Source organism: Vidua chalybeata, chromosome 3 (assembly GCF_026979565.1).
Source record: "Vidua chalybeata isolate OUT-0048 chromosome 3, bVidCha1 merged haplotype, whole genome shotgun sequence".
Lineage (NCBI taxonomy): Eukaryota > Metazoa > Chordata > Aves > Passeriformes > Viduidae > Vidua > Vidua chalybeata.
This window is the reverse complement of record NC_071532.1, coordinates 88485719-88509536: the sequence shown is the minus strand read 5'-3', so window position 1 is coordinate 88509536 and position 23818 is coordinate 88485719. Positions and strand designations below refer to the sequence as shown.

Sequence of the window (23818 nt, the reverse complement as noted above, 5' to 3'; positions counted from 1 at the left end):
GAACGCGGCACCACTGCGTGCCCTGGTCCATGAGCCCTTCGTTGCTAAACTACTGATTTTCCTCACTTTGCTGGCACAAACTGTATGCCAGTTCTGATTTCCCACCCTTTTGCGCTCCGAACTTCTTGCAAGATGATTAAACAACTTTTAGGGAAAAATTGGCAAGTAGCATTTTGTGGCAGGGGCATAAAACAACATACCCTCAGCTGCGGCAAAGTTGCCAACACAGCGGCAAAAATAGCAAATCCTGCAGTTCTCTTGGAAAAGTGACAAAATTATAAAACTGTAGAACAGCGGAGAATGTGCCAGTGCCGAACGGGCCGTGCCAGGTGTGGACACCTGCCAGGATCTCCCAGGTCGTGCCGTGGCCGCCATGCCGGGTGTGGGCACCGGGCTGTGCCGCGGCCGCCATGCCGGGTGTGGGCACCGGCCCACACGCCCCGCCCACATCGCTGCAGCAGCCAATGGCCGCCCGGTAGGCGCGGCCCTATGCGGAAGTGGGCGGGGCTGGCGGAGCGCGGGAAGCCGGGGCGCGGGGCCGGGCGGGATCAGGTCGGGGTCCCCCGGGTCGCGTCGGGCAGAGCGGCGGGAGCGGTGCTCGGGCGGTCGGGACGGGGACAGAGGCAGCCCCGGGGCCAGGGAGATGGAGTTCTCCAGTCGAGCGAGGCAGAGGCATGCGCGGCTGGCTGGAGACAGGAGGGAGCAGTACCCTCACAGCCTGCAGTTTTACCTGGAGCCCCCCACGGAAAGCATCTCCCTGGTGGAGTTTGAGAGCTTTGCCATCGATCGCCTGAGGCGTGAGTTGCGTTTCCCTCCCTCCTCCCCCCTTCTCCTTCCTCCCGTCCCTCCCCTCCCTCGATGCTTTGAATCCTTCCTGTCATGGCTGTGTGTGTTTCTGGCAGGCCTGGATGCTCTGTTCGCCTGGCATAAACGGGAGCTGGGCTGGCTGCTCCCGGTAAAGGAAAACGCGTTGCTTTGGGCGTTTCGGAGAGCTGAGAGAGATTTCACAATGGGCGTTTATTGTAGCTGTCGGGATTGTGTAGTTTTGGTTTACACGGGGCAGGGCTTATGAGCACCTTTCACATTCTGTAGATGTTGTGACATATTTGGTGTCTCAGTATTGCATTTCAGGTCATTGTGGCTGGCAGCCAGGGATTCCCCTGAAGTCCTGAAAACTGGATCCAAGTTTTGTTGGAGTTGAAAGCAGTGTTCTGAGACTGGTCCATCAGAGTTAGCTGTCTCCCGTTCCTTGTTGATAGTGTGGATCCCAGAATTGGGGCAGCTGTTCAGGACTCACGGGCCACACTTTATCCTCCATATTCCTCACCCTTTTGCTCCTCATGCCACTAAAAGCAATTCCTGTGGCCTTACCCCAGTTTGTGCCTTTCCCAAGCCATCATACGTTTAGTTTGATTTCAGCATGTTGTCTCTAAGATGGACTTTTTTCTTTTTTTGCCCAGTGCTTAAAGTAATTGAAAATCTCGGTGTGAGCTATGTAAGAAGTTCTGATGTATACAAAGTTAAACTGGAGGCTGAGCTCCGGAAACTGAAGTTTCCCTACAGAGTGAGTAAAGATCAAGACATAGAACTCCCTTATACTTATTTTCTTTATACCATTCAAGAATAATGAATAAAAGTAGAAGTGATGAAATGCTATTTCTAAAACTGCAGTTCTGTCATTTTGTCAGAGGTGTAGTTTTTCTTGGAAAGGTTTTCTTTGAAGTTTTTCTTTAGGGTAACCACCTTCCTCAAAAAGTTGGCATTTATTGTCTAAAAGATGACTGTTAATACATTGTTGAACAGCAATGGTAAATTGATTGTGAATTTTTAATCTAGGAGAGATTATTTCTCAGAAATAATAAGAATATGTTCTGCAGGCTTTGGCTGAGGATGATTATGAGGCAAGAAGGAAAGATCATATCTCTCATTTCATACTCCGCCTTGCCTACTGCCAGTCGTAAGTACTTTTTGGATTATGCTGTACTCTTATGATTAATTTTAAATGTATACAGATATTGCAGTGCTTTTTTATAGACATTACAGATGCATTAGACTTGCATGGCTTCTAAAGAGAGAAGTAGGCTCAAAGAGGATTTTTTGCTAGGAATCTGATCTCAACTGTGATGAAAAGGGATATGTGTAATCAATTAAGATCTGGATTTTGTGATAACTAAAAAATTTACAAGCTTTCGGCTTTTAAACACATGCAATTGATTTGAGTCTCTCGATCACTTTTTCCTAAATGAATGCACGTCAGTATTAACTGTTTGTCAGGCATTTGCAGTGATTGATAGCATAGTTTAACTTCTGTATATGCTAACTGTTGATAACTGACCAAAGACCTGACTATCTAAATAGGCTTTATATTACTGTATTGAGAGCACTGTTTCTGATTGACTAAAAGTATTATCTGAGTTTGAGGTTTCATCTACTGCCTCTGTTTTTTTTGTCCATATTCATTGCTGTGGCTGGTTGCACTGCAATTTTTTTGTTTTATGAAATTTCAAGCAAAATCTTGATCCTGTAAAACACATTCTTTTGTTTCTCCTGTAGTTTTTGGATGAAATTAGATTGTTAGTGCTTCATGTCTGCAAATTGTTTTGTTATACTTTTGTGTGAACTCTTTACTTCTTATCACTGTGGTCTTTTTTTGAATTAAAACTGGCAGATATGAAGTGTGTTGAATTGCTGACTCAATTGCACTTAAGGCTGCAATACACTTCATTTTAATTAAGTGACTGTGATAGAATGCATATTATGATACTGTGATAGCTGACATGACTGAAGTGCTGCTATAGATACAGATTTCTAAGCAAAAACAGACAGGGAAGGTGAGTAGGAGGGATTGTGGTCTAAGCTGGGATATTGAGCTGGAATGGATGGGGCTTTTCTTTGAAATGGCTTTGGCTTCTTGCTGCAGAACATCTGATCAGAGTAGGAAGTAGCAAAGGTCCCAAAAGCCTGCCTCTAGATGGATGAAATCTCACCGTGATGGGCTCTGGGTGACTTTTAAACACCCTGAAATCTTCCAGATCATTCACGTCCCATCCTGTTGTCCTTTCAAAAGACATCTGGGCTGTGCTGAGGACAGTTGGTCAATGTGTGTGATCAATGAGCCTGCTAGATCCATGATGCATGTTCCATGAGGAATAACTTGTGGATGTGGAGATTAATACCAGCCTTCACTGCAGTGACTCTAATAGTGTAGATTGAAATCCTGAAAGAAGGGAACAGATTGAATAACAGAATTGCAACTCTGTATATCCCTTTGTATTCTACATGTATAATTTGTGATTGTGAATAATAAGTGTAATATTGCCTTCTTTCTAGTGCCCCTGGGTGTTGTTTTTTTATAAACACCCTAAATCATACTATTCCTGCTGATTTTGACAATATCTTTCTTTACATGAGTTGTAAGTTTGCCAAAACCCCCTAAAAGGTAGTATCCTTAAGTAGTCCGGGGTCTAAAAAGCCCCTGAAAGCATAGTGGTTTGTGTTAGTGGCATTTTGAATAATCAATTTGGCTTAATTCCAAAGCCAAAACTTTACTTTAAACATTTTGTTATTATTTAGATCATTAGTTTTTTTGTCGGAGATGAGATGTTTGAGGGTGTTGATAATTAATGAAAATTCTGCTCTTGTGGAAGGTGAGAATTTGACTGAAGTTTTTGCTTAGTAAATAAATGCAGGTACTATTGAAACCCTGTGTTTCAGGGAAGTATATTAAATATTAGGTTATAGGCAGGGCAGAAATGAGCAGCTTGTTAATGGTGAACCGCTGTGCAGAGATGAATGCAAGCAATTTTGGGCCACAGAATCAGCAGGAAAGAGCTGGCTTTGTAATCTTGGGGGAAAGACATCTTTATAGGAGGAGTTTTGAATAGAGCTCTGGGACACTTTTTTAGACAACTTGCAGATGCCATTTTGTGTTCCCATTTTTACGTATTTGCTGCATTTTGATAATGCGGCTTTTGGTCAGTTTCTACTTGCACTTTGAAAAGGTGGATTTAGTGCTTACCCATAACATGGAAAATAGCATTCTAAGAGCTATGAGGTGGGCCTGTAACCCACTCTTCTCTATTCTCTCTTGAAAAGCAACTACTGTGGGGATATTTCTATCATCTACAACTGGCAAGTTCTCAAAAGATAAAACTGGGGAGGCAACTAGAACATACAGTACTTCAAGGTTTTATCATGCTAGGTCAGAAAAATAAGCATGGCACAAATCATTAGGTTAACTGAAGAAAGTTGTTAAAGTAGAAGTGATTGAAAAAGTGCACTTAAATAGACATAACTGCAAGCTAGGTTGAATTCAGTTCCTGAGTGTGTACTTGTGTTTACATTTTCCTGCATTTTCAGTTGGCCAACAGTGCCATCCAGGGGTAAAAGTTTATATTGATTTTTCTTTTCTAGTCTCTATCAGTCCTCACTTGTAAATTGGATTGTTTTGATTGGGTTTTCATGTGTTCTGAAGTGACCAGCTCCACCATTCTGGTCAGTTAAATTTATAAGGTAGTCATCATCTCTTGACTTTTGTTCTTCTGCTTTCTGAAATCCAAGACTTTAAAGCTTATTTCCATATGACAGGGTATTTACACTCTCATCCATACCCTTCTATCACACCTCTTCTAATGTCACTTAGATCTGTCGAGACCAGGAAATAGAATAATCTTGTTTCATTTGCTTTCATGGCACATGTAGATGTAAAGATAATTTTATTTGCATGTGGATGGGAGTGTGCATTTTTGTTTTTGTCTACTGCATCTCTTGTCATTTCAGCAAATCAGCTATGAAGAACCTTGAAAGTCACAGGGGCATAATTTTCACTTTCTTAAGATGGAAGAAATAAATTTTACCTCTGCTCTGACAGCAGGAATTCCTTTTATCCAGGAAACTGTCAAATATCCTTTTGTGCCGTTTTAAAGTTTTTTTTTTGTTTGATTTGCATCTGTGTCACATAACAAGGACATAAATTCTATTTTAGACTTAGCAAGGCCTGTTCACTACTCCTTGACATTTTTTTTCTAAATCATAAATTAGACTTCTCTGGCAAAATAGCTCCCTCTTTACGTTGAGTAGCATTTCCTTTTGTGTGTTATCTGCACCCATGTTCCCCTCGCTGTCTAGTCTTTAAAACTTAAATTCTGAGTAATCCATTGGTGTTGGTTGCCTAGTAAAGCAGTGATCTGGCCCATGCCCAGAGTTTTCATAAATCAGTGTTAAGTTGTTGGAACTCTTGTATTAATTGTGGAATGGGAGCTACTAGTCTTAAATTCCAGATTTACAAGCATTTGCATGCCTTCCATAAAGTACTTATATGTTCATGCTTCCTAACAATTACGCTGATTTTTTTTCCTCCTTGGAGTGAAGAGTATTTCTATTCCAACCCCAGCCCCTCAAGTGCTGTTCTCTATATGAAAGAGACTGTTTTCTTATATTATTTTTAAAGTTTGGAATATGTGAGCTGGTTTAAACTGATAAGTAACCTGCACACCAGAGAGTTAAAGTGGCAAAAAATGAGGAGATATTCTTAACATCTACACTTCAATGACCTGCTACTCCCTTAACCAACCAAGCTGCTGCTGAAGCTATCTAATGACAGTGACATTGCTTTTCAGTTAAGGGTGGGGTTTTGATAATAAATATTATTCCTTAGTATGAGTTTGAGATGAGAGTGTACAGTTTTTTTCATGTGAATAATGAGTATAAAATATGGTTTGGCTTTAGAAGTGATGTATAATGCCCTAATGATGATGATCTTAGGAAAGTCAGTTTAAAAGTATTTGCTGGACATATACAGTAGCATGAGATCAGCTTGTCAGCTTTTTTGTCAGCTGTAGGAAGAATCCACATAGGTGTGTGTGTGTAAGAGTATTTTCTTGTTATGGTAACTTAAGTGGAGAGGTGGGGTTACAACCTTTGATCTGCTTTCCTGAAGGAAAGGAACAACAGACTGGCTGGCTTCCAAAGAAATTGTATATAATCATGTTTGTGGTTTGTTTATTTTTTATGTATGCATGTGTGGTGTTGTTTTGTTTGGTTCCCCCCAGAAACAAATGTGCTGTAAATCAAGGAAAATGTAAAAAATTGTAACATCCCAGGATTTAACTGCAGTCCAAGATGGTCACAGAACTGCAACAGATCAGTCATTAGAGCATTAACTTCCATTTTAAGTTGCACTGATGATTATTACATCCCAAGTACTGAGACTGTCCACAGGATTATATTTCACAAAGCACCTTAGCAGCCTTTCTGTTTGGCTATTTTATGTAATAATTACTTTTCTTCAAGCCATATTTCAAGCAGAGGTTTTATCTACAAAACCACAAACAACTCTGTTGTGATTCACATATTCCCTATGGAAAAAGATGCTTAAATATTGTAAAGAGAACATATATAAGACTGCAGTATTTCTGTGCTCTGTGAATTCCAATGGCAGTGGCCCACAGGGTAGCTCTCAGAGAACAGATGAAGAGAGTGCCTTGTGGTAGAGAGATACCAGCATCATCTGCATTCTGTGCTTGCACACGTGGGGTAGCTTTTTTTACTGGCACTCTGGTACCTACTTGCTGTAGCTTTCAGTAATGTGCTGATGCCTGGGAATCTGAGCACTAGGATGTGAAGAGTTCCATGAGTACTTAAAGTACTTGGATTGGCTTCAGTGTTGTTTTATGTCTTCTGACTCCTGTCGCTGTGTTCCTGTTTGTTCTTCTATTTGTTCATCTGCAGTTGCTAAACGCCTTTTTCTCTTTTGTCAAGAGTTAGATGTTCTATTTGTGTTCCTCACCCAACTTCATTGCCATATATTTTCATTTTGCCTGTTTGCAGGCTACTTGTTGCCTAGAATAGAATGCACTGTCGTCATATTTACTGAGATATATGCATATTTCTTCAGCTGGAGATACACCAAAAGTGAGAATTAAAAGAAGTAGCCTTCAAAATGTATTTGCCTCATTACATTTATTGTGATGTTAATTGTACAGTGAAGAAATATTGTGCCGTGTTGTAGAAAAAAACTTGTCCTTTAAATATCAAGGGAGAAAGTTACCTATAATTATCTTTATCCAAAACAAATAAAAAGTATTGTCTCTCCACAAGTCTTTCCTGATGGAGTGTGCATTACTGAAGGTTTCCTACCTTCACTTCCAAGTGTGTGTGGGTCACATGCCAAAGTCAGCACTACCGTTGTGTTCACTAGGTTTGCAGTCTAGTTTTCAAGCAAAGAAATAATGTAGATTCAGATTTTTTTTTTAATATATATATATTTTTTTTTGTAGTGAGGATCTCAGGCGTTGGTTTCTTCAACAAGAAATGGATCTCTTCCGATATCGCTTCAATGAACTAACTGAAAGTTTAATGCAGAAATTCCTGGAACACGTTAACTTATCATTTGAAGCTGTAAGTATGTTACTTTCTGTATTTATGTTGCACATGTCTGTTGTTTTTTAAAATTCTCATTAAGATAGTTTTAGCAATCATATTTAAAAAATAGAACATGCAGTTATGGTTTTAAAAAAACTAACCATACAGAACTTCTAAACTTGGGGAATAGTGTGTGTGAGGATTAAGTGATGTAATTTTGTGCTATAACAAGAGAAGCTCAGTCTGCTTCAGTCTACAAACACAGCTGAAAAAATATGTAATTACACAGGTAAGTTAACAAGGTTTACTAAAGCTGATCAGTATTTTTGAATCAAAATTTCAGGTGAATTAGATCATAGGTCATAGAATGGTTTGGGTTGGAAGGGACCTTAAATATCATCTAGTTCCAGCTCCCTGCTGTGGGCAGGGACACTTTCCAGTAGACCAGGTTGTTCAGAATCCCATCCAACCTTGCCTTGAACACTTCCAGCAATGGGACATCCATGGCTCCTCTGGGCAGCCTATTCCAGGACATCGCTGCCCTCACAGTAAAGAATTTTTTCCTACTCTAAATTTACTTCTAATCTAAACCTACTCTCCTTCAGTTTGAAGCCATTCCCCTTTGTCCTGTGACCACATGGCCCTTGTAAAAAGTCTCTTTCCATTTTGTAGGCTTCCTTCAAGTACTGGAGGCCACAATTAGGTCACTCCAAAGCCTTCTCTTTTCCAGGCTGAACAACTCCAATTCTCCCAGTCTTTCCTAACATAAGAGGTGTTCTATGCCTCTCATCATCGTGTCCCTCCCCTGGAATCATTCCAACAGGTCCATGTCCTTCCTGTGCTGAGGACCCCAGAGCTGGATGCAGCACTGAAGGTGGGGTCTCACCAGAGTGAAGCAGAGGGGCAGGATCACAGAACTGTTAGGGTTAGAAGGAACCTCTGGAGATCATCCAGTCCAATCACCCTGCCAAGGCAGAGTCACCTAGAGCAGGTTACACAGGAACCAGGTGAGTTTTGAATGTCTCCAGAGAGGGAGACTCCACAACCTTCCTGGCAGCCTGTTCTAGTGGTCTGCAGCGCTCAGCATGAAGATCTTCCTCATGTAGAGTTGAAACTTCCTGTGTTTTAGTTGACCATTGACCACTACCCTTTGAATGTAGATGTCCAGCCAATTCCTTATCCATCTGATGGTTCTCCCATTGCATCCATTTCTTTCCAGTTTGGAGAGATGGATGTTGTGGGGGACTGTGTCAAAGCTTTACAGAAATGCAGATAAATGTCATCTGTAGCCCTTCCCTTGTCTGCTGATGTAGTCACTCCATCATAGAAGGCCACTAGTTTGGTCAGGCAGGACTTGCCCTTGATGAAGCCATGCTGGCTGTCCCAAATCGCTTTCCTGTTATCCATGTGCCATAGCACAGCTTCCAGGAGGATCTGTCCCATGATCTTTCCAGGCACAGAGGTGAGGCTGACTGGTTGGTTGTTGACAGGGTTTTCTCTAAGCTTTTTAAAGATGGGTACAATGTTTGCCTTTTTCCATTTACATGGGACTTCTGACTGCCATGACTTTTCAAATACCACAGGAAGCGGCTTGGCAACTACATCATCTAAGTCTGTCAGGACTCTGGGTTGCATCTTATGAGGTCCCAAATTTGTGTTCTTCAGATAAGAGCATTGTTTGGGTTCTTCAGATAAGGTCTTATCTGGCCATCTGGGCCAAATAACACTGATGTTAGTAATATCTTGCTTTCTTGGTGAATTGTGTGATAATTCACCCTAAATGTTTCAGTAATAAGAAAAGCAATGGCTGCTGCGTTTGATTCTTACATGAATTCTATGTGCAGTCTGTTCTCATCACATTGTTGACTTGAAAAATTGAAAAATAATTGTGGCCAAAATATGTTTTTATTCATAAATGTTGCTCTAGAACCTTTACAATCTTCTAACTACTTTTAAGATGCGGCTTCTTGCTATAGAAACCACAGGAAACTACAGTGACCTGCAGACTTTGTGCATTGTTCCCTTTGTGAACAGTGACTTCTGGAAAACTATGTGGAAATGAAAAATAAGTGCATTCAGTGAATGCCTATGATAGCTGTTGAGGACATAGTTAACATTTAATAATCCAAGTGTGAAAATCCTGTGTGGATTGTTCAAAAATGTAGCTTTCTGTGTTACTGTCACCATGGGGACATGCGCATGTTTGTGCATGCTAAAAACCATTTTGACTCTTCTTGTTTGTGCAAATTATATGAGTTACTGGAGCTATAGGTGTATAACCAAGACCATGAGTGAGCTTAAATAACACAAAATTAGAAGCTGGTGTTAAATACAGTAGCTACAAATTGTGGTTAAGTAGTATTTATATAAGGATTATTTATTGTTTATGATTTTAAAAGAAATTATGTACAATTATATAAGTTTCATTGTAACTTAGACTTTATACATGCACATACATGTAAATGATCCTATTTTCTTTTAATAGACAATTTGATTTTTGCCCATTAAGTACGTGCTATAGAGAATGCAGAATATAAGTTGTCCAAAATTCTGTAAATGCCCTCATTCCACAGTTGTTGTTTTATCATTATAACTCTAGATTCAAAACTTCTTCCCTTTTGACTTAAACTCATTCTATTTCTTTTGATGAAAAACCTTGAAAATGCAAAATTTGTTTAGACAAACAACTGTTGGTGTGTTAGGGATATTACAAAAGAGTCCCTGCTGTTATATACTGTTTTGTTTGTCTGAGTTGGTTAAAGGAAAATGTCTATTGCAGTGTCTTCATTAATGATATTAATAGTATTTTGCACTGCAGCTATGAACTGTTTTGTTGTTTGAGAAAGTCCACCTTTGCCTGTAGCTCTCACTGTAAAATTGAGTGAATAAAAATTAACATGCAATCATCACTCCACAGAGAAAGCCTTTCTCTTAAAATACTGCTTATTAGAATAACTTAAATATTCTAAGGTATGTGGCTGATGTACATTATGTGTTGCTGGACTGAAATATCTGGTGTCAGTGCATGTTGGTAAAACATGATTTATGCAATGTTAAGAGTAACAGAGGCTTTCCTGTGTCTTTGAGAGACTCTTAGAAATGCCATTCCCTGGTTTAACAGACCTTTCAGTGAAAGGTGTGTTTGTGGAGCTGTATTTTTGTTGCTTATTCCCCAGCCTCATATTCTCCTGTCACAGTTCTGGCATTTGGGCTTGTAAGAATAAATTAATGTTTGCAGGCTGCTGGAAATAGCTAGGAGTATGTCTTGATTCCGTGCTACTGTATGAACCTTCAATATGTCAAAATGATTAAGAAGGTATTACTTTCTTACTCCTGTTGAGGCAAAAAAGCATAATTTCATTGAAAATCTACTTGCCTGCTTCTTCTTTCACCCCCTACTTCCAATTTTCATGGGAATTTAGGCAAAACTAATCCTTCCTTGCACTATCATGTATAAAACATTTGAATATTACTAATGAATTCCATATGTATTTGAAACAGGTCTAGATGCTATGGAGTAGGTAGAGGCCTCTACAAAAGTAAGGCCACTCTAAAAGCAGTATTACTTTACTCAGTGTTCCATTTGTAAAAGGAGACACTTCCTTTGAAAAGGAAATTAGGAAGAACTATCCTCCTCACGCTTCCCTGTTAGAAGTTAGTGTTTTCATGCCTTACTGTGCATAAAACAAGACGGAAATCAAACTTTGTGCTCTACCTGTAAGAAAAAAAGATGGTTTTCAGAAAAAGGAAGTAAGTTCTGATGTTACAATCCATTTTCTATATGGGTAAATGGATAGAAATTTTATTTCTTATCTTTCAATTGCTTATGATGCACTAAGAAACTTATAGTTAAATTTCTTTAACCGAAGAGAGGTGCCTTGCATTTTCTAGATACAGTTCTGGTTTCAGAACTGTAATCTGAGAAAGGTCAGAGCTGCTAAAGCTTGACCTTGGTGTAGTCTGGCATAGCAATGTTAACAATTCTAAGAACCACTGTAAGAAGTGATTCTCAGTATTTATTAAAAGAGTCAACTCTTCTGTGGGGAGGAGGAATAAATTGATTGTCTTGTATGGTTTTGTCACAGTTGTCTTTTACAGCACCAATAAAGTGAACCTAAAATTGAGAATTCAATAACTGTCACCTCTTAACTTTTCTTATTTGCTTGCATACATGAGAAAGTGGTACTTGCATATATATTTTGCAGGTGTTTTGCTGACTAATTTCTGAGATTTTGTGATTTGTGGATGAGAATTATTGCTTTATAGAATTGAGAAATGTTCAATCCCAGTTATGGATAATACTTTAGAAGTTGTTAGGATCTTTCCATGTTTAAGGTCTTTGAATACTTAATAAAAAGATCTTATTTAGCAAATTTTGGAAAGAGTGAAATTGTTAACAACTAGAAGAAAAAAATACCAAATTTCCAAAGCTTTTATGTGCTAGTCAGCTGTAGAGAGTTTGATATGATAGTAGTTCTCATCTCATGGTTAAAGAAATTTTTAATCAAAGAGCAAGAGCTTTCTGTAATTAAAAATAGAACTGGAATTTAAGGAAAACTAATGTTTTCATTTTTAATAGGATTTCTTATATCTAGTGGTTGGCATTTGTATTGCTGATGGAACAAAATATGTAGCACAGTGTTTATTACAGTTAGTAAATGCCTGCTCTGGGGAGTTTTACCTGATTATAAAGATGCCCTTCACTTGAAAAAGGAAGGCTGTAAACTTTGTGATATTCAGGCTAAACATGATGACTTCAGTGTGATGAATATGCCTGAACATGGATAGGATTATTACAATTCAAAATTTTTACAATGTTTGTGAAAATAAGCCTCTCTGAATTTAATATAAATCATGGAAATTTGAAGGTTATTAAGTTCTTCCTTGGAAAGTTTTTACAAAGTTGTCACTGGATTAAGTTAGTCCATCTTAAGTATTCTGTAAGAAGCCTCTGAGACCTGGATTTCTGGGGAAAAAAAATGAAGCTTGATTCGAGTCTGTATTTGAGATACTTTTTGGAACTACTGACATGTAGATTGCATTTTAATCACGTGTAGGAACAGCTTTGGCCAGTCTTCTTTGACAAGTGTGGGAGATGCCTGGGCTGGTGCTGCCCAGCCTGGTGGAACGTTACTTGGGTGCTCAAAATTTTACAGTACTCTGAAATATTATTGTTTATACCTACCAATGTATGCCAGCTTGAGCAAGAGGTGGAGTGCATGATATTGAATAAAATGTCGAGAAAGGATCAGGATAAAAGGAAAGCAAGAATAAATCTGTGCTTTAAGAGTATTTTCCCCTGATGCATTGATTGGTTTTCTATCACAGTAAAAGGAGAATCATGGAATGGTTCTGAAGGTATTTCAGAATGTTTTTAGTCTGTTCTATACTTTAAATATTAAAAAAAAAAAAGGGAAAGATAAAGGTGTTTAAGGGACAGTACTCTCATCATCCAGATAAATATGGAAGCTTTTTATGTATGGCATGTAATTTTCAGCACTCAAGGCATATTAAATAGTCTATGTGCAAAGTCAGTCACATAGGGAGCATCAGAAATCCTTAAACAGGACTCTAGAGGAGTAAATACTGACATTTAAGGTGACAGAGCCCATCAAAGAGAATATGCAAACACAGGTGTGCAGTCGAGATTTACATCAATTTAGGAGATTAAAGTATTAAAATCTTACTAAAAGTGAGTAATTACATCAGTGATGCCTGACAGTTTCTAGCAGTAAAAGGTGCTAACAGATTTAAAGATTTTTAAAGGGAAATTTGTGAATATTTTAAATATTATAGTCATTGAAGAAAATATTTTAATCTCAAAGTAAGTTGTTCAAGATATGAAGGAATTATATAAAATAAATGGTTTTACAGCTAACTGATACTTGGACTTCAACTACAAAGCTGTTCTTGACACTGTTAGAAATATCTCCTTTGAAGCCCTCAATCTAAGTTTAAGCCTTTTGTCTGATTTGCCTCGCATAATTTTAAATCTCCAAGACCGACCACTTGTTCGTAGACAGCAAATGGAAGATTTATCCTTTTAGCATCTGCAGCTGTAGGTCTGTGATACATCTTGTGCTGATTTGCAGCATCTAATGAACTTCTGGTTCCGTTCTTGTAAAAACTTGCCCAAAAGCCTGTTCACCTTAACTAGTCACACTTTTTCTCTCTGGGGATGGTCTTAGGGTCTCCTCAGGTGGCCAGAATTTTCTGTGGTTACTTTCAAAGTGCTGTGTGTGGGGTGTTGTGTGGGTTTTTTTGTGGTTTTTTTTTTTTTTTTTTTTTTTTGGGGTGTTTTTTTTTCCCTTTCAACACCTACAACAGAATTTTGAAGATAACAGTAGTTCCATTTGCCTTGTCCATGAAAATGTCACAGCTTTGCTTGCAAAGTTCCCTGCATCTGTATATTCAAGTCTCACAGTGGTGATCATCATTCTGCTGCTTTACTTACAACTTTTTAAAAATAATGTCAAACCTATTTCTTCTTGTTCTATCCACTAGTTGAGAAAGGTAGGGCTTTTTTTCCTGTTTGTTTGTTTTTTCCTTCTCTTCATATTTGCCTTCTATCTGTCATGATACTTTCTTGTTTCTTCTTTAAGTCTTTCTTTGTGTGATGTTTTGTAATTTTCTGTGAGTGTCCTTTGCCATTTTTACAGCCTTCAATTTTAGATCAGATTTTCTTCTCTGATCCTGTTCTCTAGAGCTCTTGCAGTGCCCCCAGCCTTATGGCATTTTAATATGTGATCTGCTTCTTTTTTAATATACAGGTTAGGAACTGAAGTATTAAGTTTTACTTTGGTTGTGAAACTTGACTTAAGACATCCTTCTATTTTGAGTTAAATTTTTTTACACATGTCTTTTCCAATGGGTTTTGAACCCAGGCTATAGAAGATTCAGTGGAACTATTTGGTCATTTGCATGTGAAAGTGTCTTCTGGTGACTTCAAGGGTGTTTGACACAATATGACACCTGATTTTTTTTATTCCCCTGTGTCTGTGCACTGTGATACAGGCTGTGAAATCAGCTTAACACAGTTGGGTTTTTTTGACACAGGTGCATAACTGCCTGTCTTGTGTTTTTTCCTAAGTACTATTGGATGCTTTGATTTGTTGCTTTACCTTTCCAGGAATTTGACTTACATACTGGAATATGGAGTGGAGTAGAATGCAAAATTTAATTCTGAATTTATTTTTTGGTGTTATTCTGGTCATTGTTTTGAATATTCTGGTTTATCTTCAGATTGTTAGTAACTCTTTGTTGCTCCCAGAAGAAATGAAAATTAATAGGCATTATCATGTCTTAATATGTGGTGTAATGATGTTGTATGATTGGATTTATATTTCCTGCAATGCTTCTGTTCACTATCATCTTTCTGCATTGTGCAAAAGAAAGAAACTTCTAAGTGTAGCATATTAAATCTTGAATACATCTGTGTTGCTGTTTTCACTCCACAGAGCAGAAAAAAAATCATGTTTAAATTGAACTTTCTTACTTCTGAATAGCCTTTTGGAATTTAAAAAATATTATGACCTTTTAAATAACTTCTAGTTTAGATGCCTTATTTTTTGGTTAACAGACAGTTATTGCAGAATCAGATGTCCTAATTTTTAGATGCTGTTATAAAGCACATTATTTTAAGAAATGCTTTGGATCATAGTAATGGGGAAGGAATGGCAGATGGGAATAGTCAGCTGGGGGAGCTAAAGGTCTTCACTGCATCTGCAGGCATTTGAGAGGAAGGAATAAGAGCTGCAAAATAAAATGGAAAGAGCAAAATGGATTAGCGATGGAATTTTTTTCCACAATAGCTCTTTGATGATACAGTTGAAGTGCTTTTTTAGCTGCTTTAAGCAGTAGAAATTAAACTTCTTTAATTTCCATTTTTATGATCAGAGTAGTCCTATGAGAGACTTTCTGATATCACTATTGTGCTTTCTTCAAAAACATTTATCTTGGTAGTAGGGCAGTTGTATAAATATTCGTAGTTCAGCTCCTTGGAAAAAATGCTTTATGACTGCCTTTATTTGGTACAGAAGATCCTACAGTCAGATGTGGATTAATGAGGATGGGGACTAGTTGGTGTCCCTATTAAGGACAGATACATTTGAGAGAATACTCAGTATCATTTCTGACCATTAAAGGGCTGTGACTATAAGTATCCATTTTGGAACAGGTGTTTAATCCAGAATGTTCTTCTGATAGGGTTTATGGCTTTTTATTTTAGGGGCATCAAATATTATTTCTTCCTTTCCCAAACAGGATGGGGAAAACTAGAAACTATCTGGAGTCTACATTACTGTGTGGAAACTTATGCCAAGCTAAGACAATAGCTATGCAAGTAGGTTATAGTTTACATTTGCTAAGGAAATGGTTCTGAATTGTATCTTACTTTTCCACTACTTAAATCTTCTATTTGTCCCTTTGCTTGAAAACCAGTGACGCTTATCTTACAGTTGACAGCAAAAGGTGTAACAGATCCATGCCTAAGTGAGAAATGTGCCTTACTGCCAAAAGTATGTTTTCTGTCATTTAACCCCATGCCTAGAGTCATAACAGACACAAAATTGTATGTGGAAAGGTTTAGGAGTAGGGTGGTTTTTTAAGAGCTAGAGTTTGTTAAATAAGACAGTGAAACTGTTTGTTAAAGCACTTATTAGTGCTTTAACAAATGTAGTGAGTTATTCTCATCTAAAAGTAATTGGGTTGACTGCCCAGAAGCCTGGGTATTCTAGTGAGCTAACATTTTGAGGGATGGGTAGATGAGGTTCGATTAAAATATTTAAGCTTAAAATAAGTGGTAATAGTCTCTCACAAACCTTTAAAATAAAGCTTGATTTTTTTTTCTTGTTTTTTTTTTTTTGTGCACTGACAGGATGTATGGGGGGCTCTTTTCTCTAATGCATCCTTGAGCTGTAAGCATTACTTTGTTACTAGTTATGGAGAAAGCTGGTGTGTTTTGCTGCAGTAATTCTAGTTGCATGTATTTATTTGCACATATGGTGTTGGTGATATTCTATGAAATTGTAGATTTGAGTAATAGATATGATTAAAGAATATATAGCTACTAGGCATGTCCTTTTTCACCTTCCTAAATTTAATGAAGAACAGTTTGTAAATGATGCAAAATGCTAATTAAAATTTTAATTTGGCAATCATCTCAGTTTGATTAGAAGCAGATGCTGATTATCTGCAGAAATCTAAATGGACCCTTAGAAGGTCTTCCTTATTGCTTAAAATTGACTTGTGGAAGTAAAGTCAAACTACACCACAAAATATGCAGTTACTTAGGTCCCTTTAGAGCACTGGGGCTCTATGATTCTTACTAAATGGCTTTGTGTAATTCATAATTAAATAGGAACTTTGCAGTCCACTGTAAGGCTGAATCCTTCTGTACTCGCTACTATATATGTACTTTCTGGATGAAGTATATTCTCTAACTGCTTTGAAAAAGTTATGTACTTTGAAATAAAAGTTGTAGAAAAGGCTGCAGTAAAGATATGATGAATAAAAACATTCTTCCTCTTAATCTAGCGGAAAGCAGCTAGACAACATTTGGACTCTGAGTCTGAATCCTGAGGCAGATGTTCTGCTGTAACTCTGGAATTTCTGAAATAAAATTGAAATGACAGCTGTGCCAAAAATGTAGTGGAAAATAGGATCTTGTACACCAGGCTCCTCAGCTTAAGGTAGAAGAAGTGGGAAGGGGAACCACACTACTTGTGTGATAATGTGCTCTAGCACTCAGTAGTTGACCAGGTCATACTTGACTTCCATTTATCTAAAGGCTTAGAAAAGGAGAAAAAATAGCAAATCCTAACCTCATCCTTACAGATTTTCAGTTCTTAGCAGTTAGTAATTTTCGATTCTTGGAAGAAACTTGGTATAGACAAGCAGAAAGGTGTCATCAAGTGTCTCCTCTTTTCTCTAATATTTCAGAGATCCTTTTGGGGAATGAGAAAAGAGAAAACTGAGAAAACAATAGTTTATTTTTAAAAAGGATACCAATATGTTGTACAAGAAGACTGTTTGTTTTTTTTTTTTTTTTAATAATTAAGGTGTTACGTTCTTTTGTAGTGGTTGAGGTTCAAAATGTTTGAAAAATGAATTTATTTTTTACATAGCAGTGAATGCAATAGCTTTGGAAATGTTTCTATTGTTCCTTAATACAGCAGCATAAAAGCTGATGGAATGGTTTCTGCAGGATATCACTGCTCTGCAAGTAGAATTTACTATCTGCTGTTTTGGACAAGCTGTTTGGGATAAGTTTCAGAAAATGGTCTGCCAACTTTGAAACACTCTTCCTGGCTAATCCTGTGATTTAATCTAGAGAAACATTTGTTAACAAGTTTCTTTAAAATTGCTTCTGATGTTACTATCCTGATTTGTAAATGAAAGAAAACTTGTTGATGTATCTATTGGAAGCTCTTATTATTTTTCTGTTAGCTCTTCAGTCATGTGTGACTCTAACTTGTATGTGGTAGTGTTTCTAGGTAATTCTGTGGTAATTGTTTTGTTCAGCTTTCCTTTAAAGGCATATAGAGAAATGTTTGTCAGGAATGACAAATCTGTATCACTGAGTTTTTCTCTGTGATTGTGGTAACCATGCATTAGCTGCATAGTGAGGCAGATCATAAAATGTTCTTTCTGTGCCCACTCTTGACTCTGAAAAAAAAAACAAACCCAAGCAATGTTTTAATTGATGAATAAGAATATATAATTCCAAGTGATGCCCTTTATATTTTTAGGTATGCCAGCAAGCTGAACTTCAGCTAAGATATAAAGTTGTAGTATTAGTATGTAGTATAATTTTCTTATTAATTAATTTGTGCTTGGCCAAAATGAAATTGATAATCATCAGGTTTGTGAATGACAGATTTACAAGCCTCTGGAATGTTTTCTTTAAGGCTCTTCATCCTTTTAATTGGTAGGAGAGCTGGGAATGGTGTCCTTTGCTAATCAAGCAATTAATTAACTGGCTGATTGCACTTTATATTCTCAAATTTAATGGTGTCTAGGTTAATACTTTGGTATTCTAGTGCTAGCTTAGTTTGTAGTGTGATGTGTGGCAGTGAAGAAGATTGATTAGGAAATTAGGCATGAAGCAGAAAAAATAATAGAGTTGCAATTCAGCAAAGTATAGATTGACACCACTTGTTTTTGGGAAGGGTGTTGTGCCACTTGAGTACCAGGTGCTCTCTTGACTAAAGCAAATTTTAGGGAGTTCATTTTCTAAGGACACCAGTGGCATGTGCACATACATACCAGAAGCTCAGTCCTGGAAAAGGAGAGGACTTTGTGCATGGAGTTCTTGTTCCTTACTTGGAGAAACAGTACAACTAAATAGTTGCACACATATATAGCAGTATAATGTGTGCATGCATCTTTATCTCTTCATTAAAACAGAGTAGTAATATCAAATTTATTTTGAAGTTTTTGGACTACCTCACTGACTGTGTTTGTTTAGCCAAGCCCTGCATATTAAATTATTAATATTTTAATCTAAATTTATGTGTCTTTGTGTTTCCAGGACAGTTCTGTGATTAAAAGTCAATGAATAAACTGCATGTAGAAAACAAGAAATCTAGAAATAATGGAACTTGTCCTGAGTGCTTGCTTCTTTTCCTTCCTCTCTTTTTCTATCTTTATTTTTCCTAAGTTTCAGGAATTTACAATTAATTGTTGAATTGTTTCAAACTATGCTACCTGACCCATGTCACTGAAAAGGGCAGATCCTTTTCCTGGTGTTCTTTGCTTGTGCCAAGCAAAGTCTGACATAGTGATAAGCAGCTTACTAAACTGGCTACAAGTGAAAAAGGCAAAACTAGTGAATTCTTTTCTGTGAGGTGAGTTTAATCAGTTTCATGTGGAGGGTCAGATGATGACCAGGTGAGACCCTCAGAAGAATTCTATTTTTTTTTTTTTTACTATTTTGAGCAACAGTATTTTATATGGTGAAATCACAGAGTTCTGTCAGAAGTTAAGCAACCTGTTTATCTTTCCAATCTCAGAATTCTAAAAGCTGTATTTAATTGTATCTAATTTTTTAATGATTACTGGAATGTGTATTTGCAGGTGCTATTTTAGGATGAAATTATTAAATATACAAACTGTAGTACTCTTATTTAAATGATTAAAACCCTCAAAAAAAACCAATAAAAATAAGTTTTTCTAGCTTCTGTGAACCAAGAAAAATTGGGATACATGTTCATGATGTTCTGGATGCAGTGATACAGGCATGGCCTAACTGAAAGCTTGAGACTTCAGACTATGAGTAGTATTTCTATGAGTGTATTTCTTTGCATTGCAACTTCAGTCAATTTGATGTGAAAATGGTGAAATCATTAATGCCAATGGAAGGTTATTTTTCATGTTCCAGTCTTTAGGGAAGCTAGTGTTATTTTTGAATGCATTCTGGAGTAATTTTCCAGCTTTAGGTAGGGGCTAGGATTATCCTTGTTTCTTCTTCCTCTTTCTTTCTGTTAGCTGAAAACATGAAGGCAATGTGAATTTGATGAAAAGGCAAGGAGCAAAGTGTTTGTGGGGCTGCTGAATGTTTGCCTAACTTATAAGATACTTGAGCCTGTAAGAAGTAAATTATTTAACAGCTTTATGTGTATCATTTATGTAGATAATAAATAGTATTTTGCAATAATATTTGTGTTAGTTTAAAAAACAAAATTTCTGATAAAACTGTTTTCTTGGTCACACTGTCCACAGTCTTATCTAAATCTTTAGTCATGGCCCATTAGCCTGTTTTGTGTGAGGGTTCACCAGGATCACTTTTACCCTAACAGTGTTAAATTGTTTGCTAGTGACATGCAAGAAAATCTAAAATGACTGTCACTGTATCTGTACAAAATTGATATGGTCAAATTACTAATAAAGAAGGATGTAGACAGCTTGTGAAGTTTGGAATAAATCCCCCTTGAAATAAAGTCTAATACTGGAAAAAAATGGTTTTGTTGATGAAATGAAGCTGATTTGTTTTGGAAGAACAAATAAAGATGGAATCTTTGCCATTCCCTCTTCTTGTTCTCCCCTCAATATTGCTGGCCTGTCTGTAAAACAGTTTCTGGACTCCTTTAATATCTCTCTGGACAAAAACTCCGCTCTGTCCTTGGCTTGGTTTGATGGAGCTATTTTTAGTAAGATATCCTAGAAGAAATAGTGGAATTGTAACCACCATTGCTAAACAACATGCTGTACTGTTTTTATTTGCTTAGTGTATTTACACAGTCAGGGTTTGGAATGGCATGGTGGACAGCCTCTCCTAAGGGATATCTACTAAGAATGCATAAAACTGTTATATTTGAAAATGGAAGCCACTATTTTGGAATTAAAATGAAAACTCAGGTCTCTGGTAGCTGAAAAGCAGGCTTGCAGGCTGATGCAGTGACTTAGGTTTATACTTACTTAGACAAGAAATAGATCATCTGGAGTTTTGGTACCACTGTGTGAAATTTGTATATAGTTTCAGTGTGATATGAAAAGCAGGAATTTTTCAAAGTCTAACAAGAATAAGATTGTTAATGAGAGTATTTTATAGAAAGTATTTTCTTGTTTCATTTACACAAACACATTTAATTGTTTTGATACAGTTACTTTGTTAAAGAAGAATGCTTTCTTTACAGGCTGCTGAGCTTTACATTTTTACATTCAGAAATATAATGCTGTTGTGTATTTCCTCTCTCTTCAAAGCTACATTCTTCTGCCTTGCTGGTATCTTCATTATTATTTTTTAAAGCTGGTTTCCCTGAAAGAGTACTACAGATTACATCAAGATGCAGACAGGGTAACCATAAGCCTTTTCAGCATTGCTGCCTTGGCTATTTCATATGCATATATCAAATCACTGTTTTTCACTAAGCTGCTTCTCCAAGTTTGAAATTAAATGGTCCTTTCAATGACTTCCAAGAGAAGTGGGTTTTCTTGTTTTCTTGGGTTTTTCAATTGAGAAGGAAAGAAGTTTTGGTGAAATGCCCATTTAACTGTATATCAGTGTTGGTCAATAAATTAGATATTCTGCCCCATTCAGAGAATAAAACTGCTTAAGCACATCCCTTCCCATGGAGAGAAAAGACATTGGGTGACTTCATCTTGCATTTGGACTCTGCACATCTATTGCATGTGATGGCATGGGCTTGGTTCCTGACTAGTTTCTAAAAACTACCTTGACTGCAGCCTTGTATAGCTCACTGTAGGTGTTGGAGCACACATCCAGTTCATGGAGAGCAATGTCACACAATGTGTTATGCTTTGGTGACACTTCTGTCCATCTGTGTTTTGAGAAGGTGCTCTGCCTTCCTTAACATTTAAAATCCTTTCAGTCAGGGACTACTCCCTTTATATTTCATCAAAAGCATGTTATGCAAATGTGTGTGGATTTGGGTGCCACAATATAAGAAAGATCTAAAGTTATTAGAGAGTGTCTGAAGGAGGGTGAGGAGGACGGTGAAAGGTCTGGAGGTGAAGCCGTATGAGGAGTGGCTGAGGACACTTGGTCTGCTCAGCCTGGATGAGACTGAGGGGAGACCTCATTGGGGTCTGCAACTTCCTCATGAGGGGAACAGGAGGGGCAGACACTGATCTGTTCTCTGTGGTGACCAGTGACAGGACCCAGGGGAATGGCCTGAAGCTGTAGCAGGAGGTGTAAATTAGATATTAGAAAAAGGTTCTTCACCCAGAGGGTGCTGGGCACTGGAACAGCTCCCCAGGGCAATGGTCACAGCACCAGCCTGACAGAGTCCAGGAGGTGTTTGGACAATGCTCTCGGGCACATGGGGTCACTCTTGGGGTGTCCTGTGCAGGGCCAGGAAGTGAACTTCATGGTCCTGATGGGTCCCTTCCAGTTAAGTGTATTCTGTGATTGTATGATGTGTATTTATGCGTATGCACTATTTAAGTTTTTTATTAGGAAATGTAATATTGTGATTTTAAAATACTTTAAGTTGTTTAATTAGAGCATTGCTGCTTTACCTGCTTGTTTCAAGAACTGCAAAAGCTCTAACACTTAGAGGACAGTAAAGATACCATTGTTCTCACTCCTTAGAAAAAGGAAAGTTAAATTCCTGAATATAGTTATATATAGTTAGGTATAATTTTGTTAAATCTGTATTTAAAAGTAGGCTGAAACTGTTCCTTTTGTTAATATCTGATGAAGTTAAGTCCTTACTAATTGCCATTTATTCATCTTGCTTTGTTTTAATGCATATCTAGAGACAAGCAAAGATTGTCATGAGTTTTATTTTAGAGAAGCTGACTTCTAAAAAGTGTGTTTTGCAGTTCTTGTTAATGCTTAAAATTATTGTAGTTTAAAATCTGCCCTTCTACTTCAGAGGGAAGGTTGCTTAACACTATTGACCACTAGTGTTTTGCTGGTTTCTGCTTAATTAATTTTTAGTGATCACTTAGTGCATATGTAGCTCTTTTTCTCTTTTCAACTAAACTGATAATATTACAGGTTAAGTAATATTTTAGCTCACGCTAATAAAATAAAAAAGCCTTATCCTAAAGTATTTCAACAGTTGTAAAACAAATTCTTAATTTTAGATTGGTGAAGACCTGAAAAATGAATTGGCTAATGAGCTGAGTGTGTCAACCCCTGGCTTCAATCTGCCTAAAGTAAAAGAACAAATGTTCTATAAGGTAAGTAAAAATTGCTGAGTCCCACAGATCTGCATTCATTCTCTCTCAGTTAAATGCAAAGTTACTAATTTTAAGTTTACCTAATAGTCACAGTAAATCCAAGTGTCTAAAAGACTAATGAGAGTTCCTCTACTTCATGTGAGTATCAGGGTGGAGAGAGTGACTGGGAAAATGAAGGAAGCTTCAAACTACTATTAATGTCTTCTGTCCTTTTCTGCCATCCCCTACTTCTGCCACAAAAATGATCTTAAGTTTTAATGTTTCCCAGACAAATGACTTAATTTACCTGGCTGTCAGATTGTTCAGGATGGAGACATTGTCAAATATCTATTGCTGAAATTGGGTTTGGTCTGATTGTATTAGTGAGAAATTTGTTTTGTAAGAGAGCAAGGGGAGAGGAAAAAATTCGTAATGTGGCCCACTGATTCTTTGGAGTGAAGCTCACTGGGTTTCAGATCAGCTTGCAAAACCTTTTGTATGTAGCTTATGGGAATCAAATATTCCCAGACGTTTGAAACAGAAATCCATTTTGAAATATCAAACCAGTAAGTGATGCAAAGCTATGTAATTGGATCAATACTTGTAGATACAAACTTTGAAGTACCTTATTTTGCCTAGTTGCATGACTTTCTGTAAGCAAGCAATATTTTCCCACCAAAATAATGATTAGCTATTCCTAAGTCAAGATTTAATTTCACAGTCTTTGAGTTTTGTCTGGAGACAATGTTAAAAGACAGAAAATGACTTAAAGCTTTACTGGGCCATCTTGAATCTTAGGGCTGTAAACATTACTGTTACTGTGTTATTT

General features: G+C 37.4%; 1 protein-coding gene across 1 annotated transcript in view; it reads left to right on the top strand.

Moving 5' to 3' along the window:
• The first annotated feature begins 565 nt into the window (after positions 1-565).
• The window catches only part of PRIM2 (DNA primase subunit 2), an 89344-nt gene continuing 66091 nt past the window's right edge, over positions 566-23818 (top strand). The window contains exons 1-5 of the mRNA XM_053938383.1: positions 566-797; positions 1461-1564; positions 1878-1957; positions 7278-7398; positions 22915-23010. Coding sequence (XP_053794358.1) covers positions 644-797; positions 1461-1564; positions 1878-1957; positions 7278-7398; positions 22915-23010 — 555 coding nt within the window. The 5' untranslated portion in view covers positions 566-643. The remainder of the gene's footprint in view (positions 798-1460; positions 1565-1877; positions 1958-7277; positions 7399-22914; positions 23011-23818) is intronic.